This window comes from Cottoperca gobio, chromosome 3, assembly GCF_900634415.1.
Source record: "Cottoperca gobio chromosome 3, fCotGob3.1, whole genome shotgun sequence".
NCBI lineage: Eukaryota > Metazoa > Chordata > Actinopteri > Perciformes > Bovichtidae > Cottoperca > Cottoperca gobio.
Window position 1 is genome coordinate 16,006,879 of NC_041357.1, and position 16,355 is coordinate 16,023,233.

Here is a 16,355-nt window from a genome sequence, read left to right on the forward strand (position 1 = left end):
TTGAACATGTACAAAGTATGTTGGAGGTTAAATGTAGCACTTTCAATTTCAAATAACAAAATATTGGCATCATAATTGTGGCCTCCCGATCTGCTCAGCACTTGATAATCTTGAAAGATTTTTTTTGCTGTTTCCAAAAACCTCCTGCCAACAAATAAACACCATCTTTCTCTTTGTTCCCACAGGGAGCATCCGATTGGAGACAAGAGTTTTCAGTGCTACATCCGCCAGCAGTCTGAGAGCTCCACCTACTCCATCTAGCCCGGTGTGCTGTTCCTATGATGCCCAGAACCAGCTTATTTTTCTTCACTGCAAAACATCTTAATGCTCCATGTCTAGTATTCAGTTTTAATGCTTTACTTTTCCTTAAAACAAGATTTAAAAAAGTAATTAATGATTAGTGATATCATTTCACTTATTTCCAATGCAATGTATCCATGCTTCATGACTTCCATGCTTTTTTAAAGACTTTTCTGGAAGTATGTGATCCTGTTTTGGAAACAAGTGTCACCTGACTGGCTTATTTGTTCAGCTTTAAGGAAAATAAGAGTTTTAAGAGTCAATACCAGACCGAACGAGCTGTGTAGATGGACTTTTGATTTTGCAATTTCTCAAGATGCATCACTCCAAGTTTGGAGAACAGACCTCAGATCAGCATGAAAAGGAAACAGTTGTGGAGGAAAGGAGGGATACGAATGAAGACATAATCATACCCAATTCATCTATTGGGATCTCCTGTCTGTGATGTGACGAGAGAACAAACAAACGTTTTCACTGGACAGTTTTGACAGTGACCAACACGCACTTTAATCGCCTCCAAATCTATGGATGAACAAGCCTCGCAGCACACTTTCAAAAGCTTATTTTATCGGATTTGTATTTTGTTATTTTGATGGTTGACATGCTGTCATGTTGTTGTATTTCACTCCAGAAGGAAGGAAGGACTCTAATTTTTCCCTTTTTTGAGTGATGTTTTATTTTTGTCCCCAACCTCCTCAGGAAGGCTGTGAAGGTCGAGGGCACACAAGAAGGGATTGTTGGGACCAAGCACAGCCGAGAACAGCTTGACGTTATCAATGTTATCTATCAATTTCATCCCTCATTTTTAATCCTCATCATCAACGTGCTAACAGATGTTTAGGTTCAAGTTTTCATGTTTCATTTGAAGCCTTGTTCAGTTGTGGATGGATATCATGCTCCTGTGTAACCTGTACCTGAGTTGAAGGAATAGTTTCTGACACATGAGTCAGACAAAACCCATGGAGGCTTTTTAAACATTTTCTAATCATTATGGGTGTAAAAATGCAGCTTCTCTTTTAAGTAAGACAGAATACACTGGATAGCTATTAAGTTTAACTCCATCGATGAACAAAAAAAATAGATAATGTCCAACTTCAGAACCTGTTACTGTTGATACCAGGGCCAGACTAACCCACCAGGGGCTCGGGGTAAACATGTGCGTGCTGTGGGCCACTGTGTGAATGTGTGTATAAGCACAACTATATTCATCAAAACACATTGTGAAACCACAATTTACACTGAAAATATAATACAATATACACCCAGTGGCCACTTTATTATGCACACTGGTATGGTAGCAACCTGCGCTTTATGAAAAGTGTCTTGAGATAACGTCTCTTATGATCTGGCGCTATAGAAATAGAAATTGACTTGACTGCCATAAATTCTGCCTTTACAAAGTTTATAATCTTCAGTTTTTGGTGTCGGTGACAAATGTGTAAATCAAATGTTTTATTTCTGAAGTCAAAGTTAAAGGAAGTGTTGTTCTGGACTACATATTATTAAGAGGTGTTTCTAATGTTTTTCTTCTTATTTACATATATTACATGAGTTGTGCAGAATACTGAAAACACCTCTGAATATAATGCTGTCCAGAACAACACCATCACCAACTATGACCTCAGTAACAATCACATCTCTTCAGACACATCTCTATGTCAAAAAGCCTGAATGTTACAGGCGTCATAAAAGTTGACTTTATGGCAGAACAGTTGTATTGGATTGCATACAGGTGTGGCCACTGAGTGTTTATAGAATATAGTGTGCATAAAGGATTAATACACACTTTTTGTAATTATATTACCACAAACTAAAGCCTTCGGGCCCCTGTAGGTCTGCGGCCCCTGGGCAGTTGCCTGTTTTGCCCAGTTGGTAGCTCAACCTTGGTTGACATGCACACACCTCCATGGTGGATTAATATTAGTGATTTGCAGGGTTCATATCAATGAAAAAAGTGTATTTTGCTGCTTTTAAGAAGTACCGATATTTGTTCCCGGAGTCCAGTAATTGAGCCTCAGCTTTGCTAAGATCCCCATTCAACACACCCTCAAGCTGCATGCAGACATGATAAAGGCAAATGTTTGTTTTTAACCAAACTATCCCTTCAACCATTACAAAGCAGAATCTATGTGTTAGCACAGCTCTTTAACAAGGATGTTTCTTAGCTTAACTTCTAATTAATTGATATACTAACATTTTAACCAGTCTTGTCTCAAGTTATGTTTGTGAAATGGATAGTGTGTTACTGGTTGTGTTGCCCTGTTGGCTGCCTAATAATGTAGTTTTTTCAGTTTTGTGAGTTAGCTCTATCTTACTTTTAAAAAGCTGCACCCTGTATTTCAAAATCTATTTATATGCATTCCTTTGAGAAACTGCCTGCTGTGAATCTTACCGCTCAGCACCCCAGAATCTGTTGAAGGTACGGGATTTATTGTTGTTAACAAGTCGTGTTGTGTTGTTCTACGCTTCCCAAAGGCAATCACTCTCATTGGCATTCATATCCATCAGCACTCACTCTCGCCAAAACCAGTGCATGTGAAGTATAGTTGTAGTCACAGCAACGGTAGCCTCCACAGTCACTTCTGTTTGACCAGGTCACTAAAAACCACGACGAATTTTGTATTTTCCAAAACTAAGTACCTGGTTATTTAGCCTCGTGGTGTGTACCCGTGAGTACAGGATCCCAAACAGTGCCAGTCATCACTTTTATAAAATTCTCTTTTTGAAAAACAAGAAAAAAAAAATCATTGTTTAGATATGTTTTTTATATATCTCACAACCTATACTGTTTAAAAAACAGTACAGCAATTATTCCGATGACATCTTTTTCTTTGTCAAACGTGTTGATCTCTAAACTATAGGGATGGTTGTGAACAGTTTGACTCTGTTTTGTATCTTTGTCTTCATACCGAAATCTCGCTGTGTATCTGAATCGAATGATTGAGATGCGTGTGTGTGTGTGTGTGTGTGTGTGTTTTGTGCATATGTGCGTGTTTGTGAGTGTGCATTTGTCAGTATGTGCATGAGTGACTGACATGACGGGTTATATTGCCAATTGAATTACCCCAGTGTTACAGGTCGGAGTCCCACTTGTTAAAAAAGAGAAAATCACTGCCTGTAATTATACTAAAGACTGTAGTAGGATTGTGGAAACACTGTTACTGTACTCTGGCCTGATATGGTGTATGTCCTCTTGTGAAGAACCAATGTTCCATTTCAAGGAACCTTTGCCAATATATTTTCCCCACTCATTTTATGTATGTAACACAGTAATAACATTGATGAAACATTAAGAGAGAAGCTGTAACCTCTGAACTTTGGTGAGTGTTTGTTTTCCACCAGCTACTAACTCTCTCAGGTTTATGAAACTCAGCACTGCGTGTGTGTTTTTTTTGCCAAGAGTGAGGAGACCTGGACTGAATTATAAACCACCAAACAGTTCTCTCATCCCTAACTTGGTAAACATATTTATTATCATTTACAGAAAAACCTTCCCAGAAACACTGGCTGAGTTGATGGGGTAATGCCAGTTACAGTAACGGCAACTCCTTCACCCTGAATCCCACAAAGGAATGACTTATTATGCAATAATGGTGTTTCAGCATGCAATAATAGTAACAACCCCTCAATAAGCCCATCAAATTATCAACGCACATCTGCTGACCTTTTGCAGTAAAATTCCTCCTCGGATAAACACATACTATAAGGGAGAACAGTGTATTTTGTACAACTATTTTAAAAAGTATTAAAAAATAAGCCTGTTATATGTGTACATAAAACAGTTGAATGAATGGTGAAAATGTGATGTGTTTTTTCCCCTGAATAACTAAATGAAACCAATATTAATGCAAAAATGGTGTCTGTGTCATTTGTTAATCAGTGCAGTGTGCCTCTAAACTATAACGTAGAGACTTGCATTAAGAGCTTAATTTTGTTTCAATTAGTAAAGACATTTTGTTAAAATAAGTCAGATGATGGACAAGATGTTTTGATCTTATCTCTTAAAAACCAGTGCAGAATTATCATCCCAATAGAGTAAGTCCAATACTTCTCTAATTTCGTCTTTTAGCTTTTTTGTCTCTCTCAAACTCCAGAGAAAAGTATCTGTTTCTTAAGATGATTGCATCACGTTAATGTGTGACAGGTGTGTGTGTGTGTGTGTGTGTGTGTGTGTGTGTGTTCAGCTGTGGTGCAGATACATTTATGTCTTCGTTATATGTATTTTTTGTGTCCAATTTTAGCCCTTTATGAATGATCCCTGAATTTTTTCACAACATACATTTTTACATGGCGTAGCAAAAATATATGAAAAAATGTAGCACCTGGCATGGCTCATTGGGACAAATGGAACAGAGCTTTAATTCGTGTTATTACTTCCACCTGTGCTTTTCCTTCCATGAAAGCTCAAACATCAACAATCAATTTCCCGACAAAATCATCTTAAATGATGTCAAGCTTTTTCCCACAGTGGTCCATTGGCTTTTTCATGTACAACCATGTTCATCATCTGATGTTTGCCCTAACAACTTGAAATGGAGGTCAGGTTGAAGGCACTAATAATGTAGACGCCCCCTGAATGGAGACACAGCTGATGACAGGGTTTGTGTGTGTGTGTGTGTGTGTGTGTGTGTGTGTGTGTGTGTGTGTGTGTTAGCAGCGCTCCCTAGCTGCCTGTGCTCATACTCTCCTGACTGTGTATGTGCTCTCCTGGCAGAGCCTCCTCCACTCCCGCCTCTCTCTACGAAAACGCTTTCGGGAAGAATAAAGTTTTTCCTGTGCTCAGCTAGTCTGTACTCAGAGCCAAGCCGTGGCCTAGCAGGAAGAACGGCTCGACTATGTGGAGAAAGAAACGGGCACTTGGGGAATCCTTGGCTTGTCTCGTATTTCTCGTGACGCTCGTCGATGCTTATCGATGTAAGTATGTAAGTGTTTGGTGTGTTTTCTTTTGCGGTTTGCACTTTTCAACCCCACGTACTTGTATAGCAATTCACGGAACAGCCTGTTACAGTGCATTTAGTGTCTCACATTGAGAGCAGCTTTCAGTCTGGATGTGACTAGTTGGGAACTTTTTATAACGTTTTAAGCAAACAGACAAAAAGAAGTGTGAGGGGTCATGACTGCTTTTTACACCGTGAAACAATATTTGTACAACATCAGCTGCTTGTTACAACAACTAGGGGTCATTTCTGGGAAATAACGGTTTCGCAATGACTTTTTTTTTTTCAAGACAATTCACAGAATAGTAATTAGGTTGTTCACTTTGTCCATGCAGGCAGCAGCCACACCAATCATCTGTCATGAGGACTTGAATTCCTGCTGGGATCAGTCATGTGTTATTATAATGAAGCTGCCAGGTTGCATTAATCACACATGTGAGAGTATCACTGCACAGTAAATAGATTTGGTTTTGCTCTGATTGTTGTAATAGCAAACACTGACAATGAAAATATAGCTGCACGTTATATTTTTAATATAGTGTGTTTTTATAATATACCTATGTTTCTCCTTAGTCCTAAGCCAGAGCACAGCCTCCCAGTTCCTGAGCAGGCATAAGAGAGCCAACTCTCTGTTTGAGGAGAGCAAGAAGGGCAACCTGGAGAGGGAGTGCATCGAGGAGCTGTGCAACAAGGAGGAGGCCAGGGAGATCTTTGAGAACCAGCCAGAGACGGTAAGAGAAGAGCAGCAAGCGCTGATCTTACTGGTTAGCTGTGTCCTGAGGGCAGGGTAGCCTGGTTCCAGACGACCCCAAGAAGGGGTCAAGAAAGAAGATGAAATTAAAATTCAGAGATGGAGTGAAAATGAAAGAACATGCAAGTGATAGATCACTACTATTTTCCATATTTATTGTTGTTCTTTGCATAATATTGTAGTACAATGCCAACATTGTACATACTTAATTCTTATTTTTCTTATAACTTCTCTATGTTTATATTTATATATATTTATTCTAATGGAACAACTGTACCGTAACCCAATTTCCGGAATAGTATTTCTGATTATTTTGTCCAACCAACAGTCCAAAACATAAATATGTTAAATTGACTCTCATAGAAGAAAACAGCAAATAGTTGCATTTGATTTTTTTTGTGCTTTTACTAATTTGAGATATATATCTTTAATTTAATTTCCCTTCACTATAATTTAGAAAATGAAACATGCAATGATGATTTAGGGTATAATATGGAAGTTTCTGTTTCGAACAGGTTCGAGCACAACTAGCTGTAATCTCTCCTCTTTCTTTGTCTTTCTTTCCCTTTTGTCAAATGTGAAATTTAAATCTCTCTTGTTTTTTCCAGGAATACTTCTATCCCAAATATGTTGGTAAGTTTGCATGTTTTATTGTGTCTCTTAATATGTATTATTATCAGTTTATTTTTGTCTTTACTAGTCTGATAAAGAAAACTCTCTGTTGCAGCGTGCCTGGGTTCACACCGTGTCGGCATCAAAAACCCGAACATGGATGCCATCCCGTCAGACCTCCGCACCTGTGTGAGGGGTGAGGGGCTTTTTAGTGGAAAATGCATTTTTAAGTCAGTTAGTCTGTAACATGCTTTTGTCAAGGCTTTCATCAACTTCCTGTGTGTGTGTGTGTGTGTGTGTGTGTGTGTGTGTGTGTGTGTGTGTGTGTGTGTGTGTGTGTGTGTGTGTGTGTGTGTGTCTCTAAAACTGTTTGTTGCATGGCAGAGATCAGTGACCAGTGCACGCCACCTCCATGCTACAAGGAAGGTTCAACGCGCTGTGTGGACGGACAGGCCTCCTTCACGTGTGAGTGTAAATCCGGCTGGAAGGGGCCGCGCTGTGAGGACGGTGAGTTCTGATGCATCATTTGGGATTTTAAATATATCTGTTTAGCTTTAAAATCTCAGGATTCAACTTAAAACTGATGAATTTAACCCTTTTGAATGGATTTGAACTGGCTGCTGATATATGTTGTTGTGTGACGTGTCGACTGGGCAGACATCGATGAGTGTTCAGATCCTGAATTTCCAGCGGGATGCAACCAAAAATGTTACAACTTGCCCGGTAGTTTCCACTGCATGTGTGAAGAAGGCTACTTCATCACAGACAAAGTCAGCTGCGTGGGTAAGACTCCATTCATTTCACTTGCAATTTGTGCAGCTAAACTGCAATAATGTTATTGCTCAATTACACCAAAACACAGAAAGGTACTTTTGTATGTCATTTTTGTGTGTGTGTGTGTGTGTGTGTGTGTGTGTGTGTGTGTGTGTGTGTGTGTCATTTTCGCTTATGTCACATGTATGAAGACATCCAGCTGTTTTACTGTCCCTATGGAAAAGGGACATACATATAGGGCTACTAAGCAGCTGAGCAAACACACACGTTTCTCCAGGATGTATTATTCCTTTTGATAACTTCCTTTTTATTTATTCATATGGACGGTGGAACCCTACGCACTTAATAACAAAAACTCTGTTGTCCAGCTGTCGTCCTCGGGGCCTGAACTTGTTATTTCTAAAACTGACCTGAGGTGACCTCTTATGTAACAGCATGTGAAAAGCTTTTAACATCTGAAAAGATGTTAAAAGCTTTTAACATCTGAAAAGATGGCCCATCCTTGTTGCTGTAAACAGACCACCAGTCTCACATATCTGAGCTGTTAGAACTTGCTTGCAGTTTGTAGATGCTTGTTGTCTCATTTTTCATATTTTTTTGTGTGGGAAGTTCACTCTTGTTTGTTTCAACTTGCTTGTTGAGTACAAAGTCTTCACAAACATGGACTGAGTCACTGTTATGACTATTTGTTGTTGGAGCATTCAGGTTAGCTGTAATTAATACGTATTTGCAATTAATCTGTCAAATATTTTTAAATTAAATAATTATTTTCTTTGTCCACTAAATATCAGAAACAATTGATCAATTGACCCTCGCATTTCCCCCAAACCCAAGATATCCTCAAATTGCTTTTGTTGGAAAAACAAAGTAAACAGAACAGCAGCAAATATTTGCTTGTGAGTAACTAGAACTAGTAAAAGGCTGTTTTTCTTTTTTGTTTGTCAAATCACGTCAGCAATTAGATGATTCATTCAAACAACATTTAAGGAGACTGGCTGAAGACTTGAGATTTGCCGGTTGAACCTCAACCAACCTGTATATTCTTTTCCCAACATCCAAGTTTACTTATTGCTTGTCTGCTAGGTTTAATTTTACCGTAACACGTCTCATGAAAGCAAAGTATTTTCAGCAGCTGACTCTCTCCTTGAACCCAGCACCAAGGAAGAGTTTTCAAAACAGTCTCTCCTTCAGCTGCAATGTCACTTTAAATAAGGGTGTTGAAAACAAATTACACTTGCAATGAAGTCCATAGTTGCACTTTTATTTCATCAGGACTCACACAGTTCATATGAGAAATTCTCACAAGACCATCTTCCCGTTGTCACTCTTTATATTCCAGATATCGATGAATGCCTGTTGTACCACAGTATCTGTGAAGAACCGGCCAAATGTGTCAACACGCCGGGCATATACGAGTGCCAGTGTCCCCTGGGTTTCAAATATAACTTCACATCAAAGACCTGCGACGGTGAGACTTCAATTTGTGGTTCCTGTCTTTAAACCAAGAGTCATATAGTCTGACAGCTGGCAAAATCAAAGTACAACAAACCCGTTTTTTGTATGTTTCAATCCCACTGATGGTACACATTCTGTGATCACACACTTTCAATTAGAAAGCTACTAATGACTGTACATTCTTCTCTTCCTCTTATTGCAGACATAGATGAGTGCCAGTTGAATGTGTGCGAAGAAACTTGTATAAACACAGAGGGCAGCTACACGTGCCACTGTGATGGTCGTCAGGGTCTTCGTTTGGCAGAGGGTCAGCGTTACTGTGAAAGGATCCCTGTTTGTGTGGAACTGTACGACCACAGACACCCTGAGATGCTTTACCTGGGGGAGCAGTTTGCGGGCCTTTCTGTTATCTATCTGCGCTACCGTCTGCCGGAGAACACAAAGTGAGGGGCTACAGCAAACACACACACACACACACACACACACAGCACACACACTGCACATTGTGTAGTGTACTTATTTTCTTATCAGGATCATAAAAGTGCTTTTTGGCCCATTTAGCGTAAAATAACTGAAGTCATTCCATTTCAGTGAATTTAGAAACAAGCATTTCACTAACAATAATAAACATATCTCAAGCAAGTTCCAGGCCTCTAAAAAATTATGTTCATCCCATACTGAAATGAATGAAATCGGGAAATGTGTAGAAAAGTGATTGGGCTAAAACATTGTAAAGACAATGCCTATTACATTTCGGAGATAATTAGCAGTTAGATTACTGTCCAAACTCATATTTCTGTCTTTGTTTCTGGCAGGTTCACAGCAGAGTTTGACTTCCGTACATTTGACCCAGAGGGAGTGGTGCTGTATGCAGAGTCCTCGCAGGACTCGTGGTTCATGTTGGGGCTAAGAGATGGTCGCATTGAAGTCCAGTTCAAAAACCAGCACACATTCAAAGTTACAAGCGGAGGAAAAGCTATCAATGATGGACAGTGGCATGTGGTAAGAAAGAGCTTTTAGTCCAGTAATTCCCTACACATACTCACCTTGTTCCCCCATGGTTAACATAGTTTAGCTGAATTGCTAATCGATAAGCTGAATTGATGGAAAGTGGGTTGTGTTGTGTGTGACTGTGTGATCTGGTGCTAAACTGTGTTGAGTTATAGTAGAGTAAGAGAGTTATAATGATAAAATATGTGTGAATCATGCAGATCTCTGTGGATGAACTGGAGAGCAGCATCAGTGTGAAGATCAGCAAAGAAGCTGTGATGAGCATCAACAGCCCGGAGAGTCTCTTTACTTCAGTTAATGGCATACTGGAGACCAAGATCTACATCGCTGGTCTGCCCAACCGCACTGACAACATCATCAAACCTGTAAGCAGGTCGTCTGAAAGCAAGCACACACAATGACTTCCCCAACAAACATGGATTTCTCCCCCCCCGTGACCACATCTAATCATATCACCTTAAACGCACTATATGTTATTTTCTGCCGCTAGGGGTCTCTCAATCAAAACAATAACAAAAGACACGGAGTTTGGTGGCGTCGTGAAGTAGTGTGGGTTCATGTGGATTCCTTCATCGTTCAACGTTCAGAAGGTTTTTACTGGGATCCGGATTATCCGCAGAGGTCTCCCACTCTCCAAATCAAACAGACTCGGTAATTGAGATCCGACACCGAATAATGTTTTCTCAGCTCGTTCGATGACTAAAATCCTTCATCCGGTTAAAATGTATAGTGTATAAACGGCCAACATGTAAAAAGTGCATCGTATAAATGTGGCGTGAAACTAGCTTCTGGCAGAAAACCACAACACTGACACTTGCGCTAAGGGGATGCATGGGCATAACAGGCGACCAAATTAAACGGACCATTACCTTAATTAAGATTCAAGTTTCTCTAGGTTGGATAATTGTTGAAAACCTTTGTGATGATCTAAGTACACAACTCAACAAAATGTATAACATAGACCTACGGTAGTTGTTTTAATGCAGAAATGTTACATATTATATCTTTAACAAGGCCAGAGAACCCCACTGACACTGTCTCTCCCTCCCCCCTCTACACATTACATTAATGTACTGCTCAGCCGGCTGTCCTTGTGTTGTGTGTTGTACATTACCCCTACTGTTTATATTTTGTATATATTGTTAATTTGTATTTATGCACCAATGTTACCAGAGAAAATTCCTTGTAGGTGAAAACCTACATGGCAATTAAAATGATTCTGATTCTGATTCTGATTTAATAACAGGGAACTCATAACATCGAGATTTACATTGGACCAGCTCCAAGCCAGTGTTGTACTCAGTGTGTATCCATCGATCCATTAGATCAACCCTCGACTTGACGGCTGCATCCGGGGCTGGAACCTGATGAACCAGGGAGCCTCTGGGATAAAGGAGGTCATTCAGGAGAAGAAGAGTAAACATTGCTTTGTGTATGTGGAACGAGGGTCTTTCTTCTCTGGGGCAGGACTGGCACTCTTCAACATTGACTACAGTGAGTAAGTTATGTTATACTTTATTAATCCCTATGGGAAATTTTGGCCTCTGCATTTGCTCCATCCTAAATAGGTTTGGAGTATTGGGTAGCCACAGCACATAACAAGGAACAAATGTAGTTTGGAGCCTGGTGCCTTGGTTTAAAGGCAGTGACGGGAGCATTGCCAAACGTGTGTGTTTTTATCTAAAAAGGAAGTGAACCCCGGGTCGCAAAGGGAGCATAAAATTCCACACAGAAAGCACAAGTTGGTGGGTTTTGAACAAATACCTATCTTATCTAGTAATATAGACCAGCACAGGTACACAGCATGTGCCTGTGTATGTACCTTTCAGGGCTTTAGGTACACAGACTTTCTTGAAGAGAAAATGTGCCACTTTTTATGTGGATGTCCAATCTGTGTTGATGGTAAATGTAGTAAATATAAGCATTGTACAAACATGTACCAGGATGCATTGTGCATGAGCTTCTGACGCCTGGAAGGTCTCTGCCGGAGATACTATCCTACTGCACGGCTAATGAAGCCGCAGCCCCAGCCTCTCTCCGCCATTAACTCTGGCTCAAATGAAAACTGCTGAATATTCAAGCTAATATCATACACCCCCCTGGCTACCCAGAGAAATACTGTACAAGCTAAAATAGCCTGTAGTTCTTTCTTGAAAGCAACCACGTCACTGTCACCTCAAATGACATCACTTAATGCAGGAAGAACAGCTTTTGCAGCAGCAGAACTCAAAGTTTCTCAGTCAATATAGCACGCACTGAGGAATTTATTGCTTCAATCGACTACATTCACCATCAACACTTACCCTCATCCTCATAAAAGGCGGTGAATTCTTCCTTTACCTTGTGATTTTTAATATTCAAAGATTGAGGTGAAGTTGAGGATACAGATAAACATGAGATCCTTCTATTCACGTAAAACCTTGGAAATGTCCAACCTGACAAAAGTGTGTGTGTGTGTGTGTGTGTGTGTGTGTGTGTGTGTGTGTGTGTGTGTGTGTGTGACTAGGTGATTCTGGGAGCTGGAGTGTGGATATAAAGATGAATACTCGTCCGTCCAGCAGCACAGGTGTCCTCTTTGCTCTTGTCCACAACAATACAGTCCCCCTGTCGGTCGCTGTGGTAACGCAGGGACCGGAAGATGCTGTGAGTTCATTCACACTTTTGATGAAGCACACCCGTGTATCTCTGCATGTCTTTACACACATGTACGAGCACTAAACTATCGACCTCTCTGCTCCAGAACCTGCAAGTGTTCTTGTACGGCGTCTCCGTGGCAACACTGGACTCACTGATGTTGTGTTACCCTGACCGGCTGACGGTGCAGCTGAAAGTGACTCCCACAGAAATCCAAATGTCAGCCAACTCCTCCACTGTTACCTACATGAAGTCTGTTGCCCTGCAGGAGGCACTGCAGCTCCTCAACAGCACCATGCAGAACCCCATCAGTACATATATTGGTGGGATACCAGGTTAGTTAAAGTAAAAGTACAAAAGTATCTCCTCTGAAGATAATGATGAGCATGATTTATTAACTATATATGGTCACCAATAAAGGGCCAATGTGGCTTCTTGGCTATAATAATTTCGGTATGAACCAACCAGTCCTCGTCTATTTCTAAGAAAGATTTCTCAGAGATTTCATTATGCCGGAAAGGAAGTTCAAAGCTAAGATAAATGGAATATATGTGCTGAAACAGCAGAACTGTTGGCTTCTCTCCCTAGCAGCTCTGTGAGTTTGTACTTGTGCATTGTGGTGCTTTGAGCTAAATGCAAACGTCTTCATGATTTCATACTCACAATATCAATGCTAACCTTTGAACCTTTTCTTTGTTAAATGTATGACTAAATATGAATTCAGCCTAGTCCCTCCTGATGTGGGCTGGATTATTTGAATGTACATTGTTAGATTGTATTGGCATTCTTAACTAAAAAGTCAATAAGTTATGACTACTCTTCATCCACTGTGATGCTCCATGTTTTGATGAATGCAGTTCTCATCTCTCTTTTACCTGTAAATATGTTTTGTTTTCAGCTCTCTTTCTTGTCACTCTAACTGACGGTCCCACTCCCTCCCTCTCTTTCAGACAATGTCCCGTTACCTGCCACCCCTGTGACGGCCTTTTACCACGGCTGCATGGACATCACTATCAACGGCCAGCAGCTGGACTTCGACAAGGCTTTCAGCAAACATAATAGTATTAAGTCCCATTCCTGTCCTCCTTTGTCTGCCCCTGAGAGTCACCCTGACGCACAGCACCCGCACAGAAACTGACCTTCATTAACATCACATTAAAAAAAACCTGACTTTAGGCAGCATCCCAAAGCGGCCACTTCTTGGGATATTTTGGAAAGAGAGATATATAAAAGGTGAAGGGAGGGAGGAAGGGGACGAGACGTGACAAGAAGAGGAGACAGAGTTAGACAGTTATAGTCATTTCTGTCGACTTTCTCTCGAAGGGTTAATTTTAAGCTTTGTGTTATGCTTTTCATCCATACAGTATTATTGTTCCTGTCCTGGGAGTATATTTTTGAAGTGAGGCACAACGGAAGCTAGATGTCCGGATGGCTGAATGACGTAGTTGTAGCAGTTTGTTGCAATGAATTAAATGCTTTCCAAGAAACACTAGAAAAGAGCTGAGCTCTGTAGCACACATACCATGTGTTGAGCAAAAGAGATGGTTATGTTTGTGTAGAAAAATAAACAAATGGTCACTGTTGACCAGGCTTCGAGACCACCTACATCTTTTTCCCCATCTGTAAATTCTCTTCAATTTTGGTCTAGTGGAAGCAAACGTCTGGAGGCAGCTCGCAATTGTGTTTGTTGGTTATGACGGTGAAACCACAGAGAAAGTTGAGCGTCCAGGCTTTCCATCCAATTCTGTTGCATCTTCTTGTTTGAATCATCATCCCTTATTGGGGTTCTGCCTTCCTGAGGTGTTGCATTAGTTTAGTAGTGTTTAGAAACATGGTTTATCATTTCATTGTTTCCAGAATCATGTTTGTCGCCAGACGTATACACCTCTCATAGAGTGCTGCAGGGATGACATATTTTTGTCGGCTAACCCGGAAGTTAGCATTGCCCTGGTTCCCTCGACAAAAACAACAATAGGGATTTTTTTTTTTGCAGAAAATAAATTCTGCGGCAAACAAAAGTTTATGATACTTAAACATTTTGTTCAGCAAGATAATCTTCACAAATAAACACTACTTTTAGGATTTTTGAAGTCTAAATGCAAATGGCAGAAGTACAGAGATAATGTTTGGCGAACAACACCACGTTCTCCACCACTCAGCTTCCAACTTTGATTTTGCTTCAATGCTATTTCTGTGTCGGTCCCTGTGTTCAGAATTCACTATTCAGTATTTAAAGCAAGCCATCTTTAATATATAACTTAAATGTAGTTGTTGAGTGTTGTGTTTGTTTTAATAAAATTGGTCAAAGCAACCTGATATTATTGAATTTCAACATTGCATCTCACTGCCCTCATGCCACAGCCAGTGTGTGGCTGTCTTTCCTAAGTCCTTGGTGACACAACAAACTCTTATAGCAATAATTTACAAAACACTGTTTGACCCAGTCGTGTTTTTGCTCAACATCAAGTAATTCCTCCTTCATTTCAGCAGGGTCAGATGGAAACATGGCACTGCACCGTCATGCTCCATTTTGCCACCATCACGCCGTTAAACAACAACCTCTTGTTTAAGAGGTATTACAAAATATTTATTTATAATGCCCCTCAATTTAGTAAATAATCCATATTTAAAACATACCTCTGCAACTGAAACATTTTGTTTTTTGTAAACTGTTTTTTACTCTTAAACATTTGCAGTAACATTAAAACATAATTTTAGACACTTAATATAATAATAATGCTGCAACCTTTCGGGCACATCACACTGTTTTATCTTTATCAGTACTCATTTGACACCCTGTATGATGAAACACACACATGTAACACTGGTCAGACAGAAATGGGAATAGAGAGAAAAAGCAAGCCGATCAGCAAAGAGGACGGATGTGGGCTGAATGTAAAGAAATCAAATAATTAATGTGAACTTGAAACTCAAGTCAAACAAGATTCAGGGAAAACAAAACAGAAAGAATCTTTACTTGGAAAAAGAAGATATGGGTCAAAACAATAAACGTCCCTCAGCGGTTTTTTTTGCAATGACAGCACAATTAAAGTGGAGGAAACAGTTCTTGGATCCTTTACTGAATAATAATTTGCTGAAGTAGTAATAGCACAATTTAAAAATACTCGATTACAAGAAAACATTGTGCATTCAAAATGTTACTTAAGTACAAGTATGATATGTTATCAGCATAGTCTACTTTAGGTATCAAAAGAAGAAATGCACATTATTCAATATGCAGAAAGGTCCTTTGTAGAGATTTATGTCATTATATGTATTATTGGATTAGTATCATTGATGCCTTAATGTGGAAGCAACATTTAAATGTTGAATATAACAATTTAACACTGTTGGGTAGTTATATCTAAAGGAAATTATTATGTATTAAAAATGATTTAATGATTTAATTAATGCCAACTGTCTACCCAGCAGTAGGCCTATATAAAGTTATTTAAATGAATCTCACCTTTACCAGCTGCAATATTAAAGGTGTGTACAATAATCGACCACTATTACATAATCCAGATGTATGAAATATATATGATTCTGTATGAGTACTTTTGGTACTTTACTTACAGTTTGATGAGAATACCTTTTTACAGTAGAATACTTCATGGATTATGAAGATATTAGTCATACTTAAAAAGAAAAAGGGTAAAAACATAGATTGCATAATTCATCAAATTCCCAAGACTAAGCAGAAATACAAAAATTATAGAAATGTACAATTTACATAGAAGTTTATGTTCACAAGTTGATGCGTTACAATCACTTGTAAAAATAAAACTTGATAATGATAGTGATAATGGCACACACACAACACACACACACACACACACACACACACACACACACACACACAGAGAAGGAGGGGAGGGTGG

At 39.6% G+C, this 16,355-nt stretch overlaps 2 protein-coding genes across 8 annotated transcripts in view; both read left to right on the forward strand.

Annotated features, from left to right (window-relative positions):
• The window catches only part of rasa3 (RAS p21 protein activator 3), a 43,883-nt gene extending 39,729 nt beyond the window's left edge, over positions 1-4,154 (forward strand). For all 4 annotated transcript variants that reach the window (XM_029461213.1, XM_029461198.1, XM_029461205.1 and 1 more), the window contains one exon: positions 186-4,154. In XM_029461213.1, coding sequence (XP_029317073.1) covers positions 186-261 — 76 coding nt within the window. In that variant the 3' untranslated portion in view covers positions 262-4,154. The remainder of the gene's footprint in view (positions 1-185) is intronic.
• An 829-nt stretch (positions 4,155-4,983) lies between these two features.
• On the forward strand, positions 4,984-14,785 carry pros1 (protein S). Of its 4 annotated transcripts, none has more exons than XM_029428623.1 (14): positions 4,993-5,214; positions 5,811-5,968; positions 6,597-6,621; positions 6,716-6,796; positions 6,985-7,107; positions 7,258-7,383; positions 8,714-8,842; positions 9,032-9,272; positions 9,645-9,831; positions 10,041-10,205; positions 11,166-11,334; positions 12,347-12,483; positions 12,581-12,809; positions 13,425-14,785. In XM_029428623.1, the coding sequence occupies exons 1-14, from the start codon at positions 5,136-5,138 to the stop codon at positions 13,610-13,612; spliced, it is 2,037 nt and encodes a 678-aa protein (XP_029284483.1). In that variant the 5' UTR covers positions 4,993-5,135; the 3' UTR covers positions 13,613-14,785. The 4 variants fall into 4 exon arrangements, with proteins under 4 accessions (XP_029284486.1, XP_029284485.1, XP_029284483.1 ...); XM_029428624.1 differs by having other exon boundaries at positions 5,092-5,222; XM_029428626.1 differs by lacking the exons at positions 12,581-12,809; positions 13,425-14,785 and having other exon boundaries at positions 4,984-5,214; positions 11,166-11,338; positions 12,347-12,472.
• Positions 14,786-16,355: the final 1,570 nt, after the last annotated feature.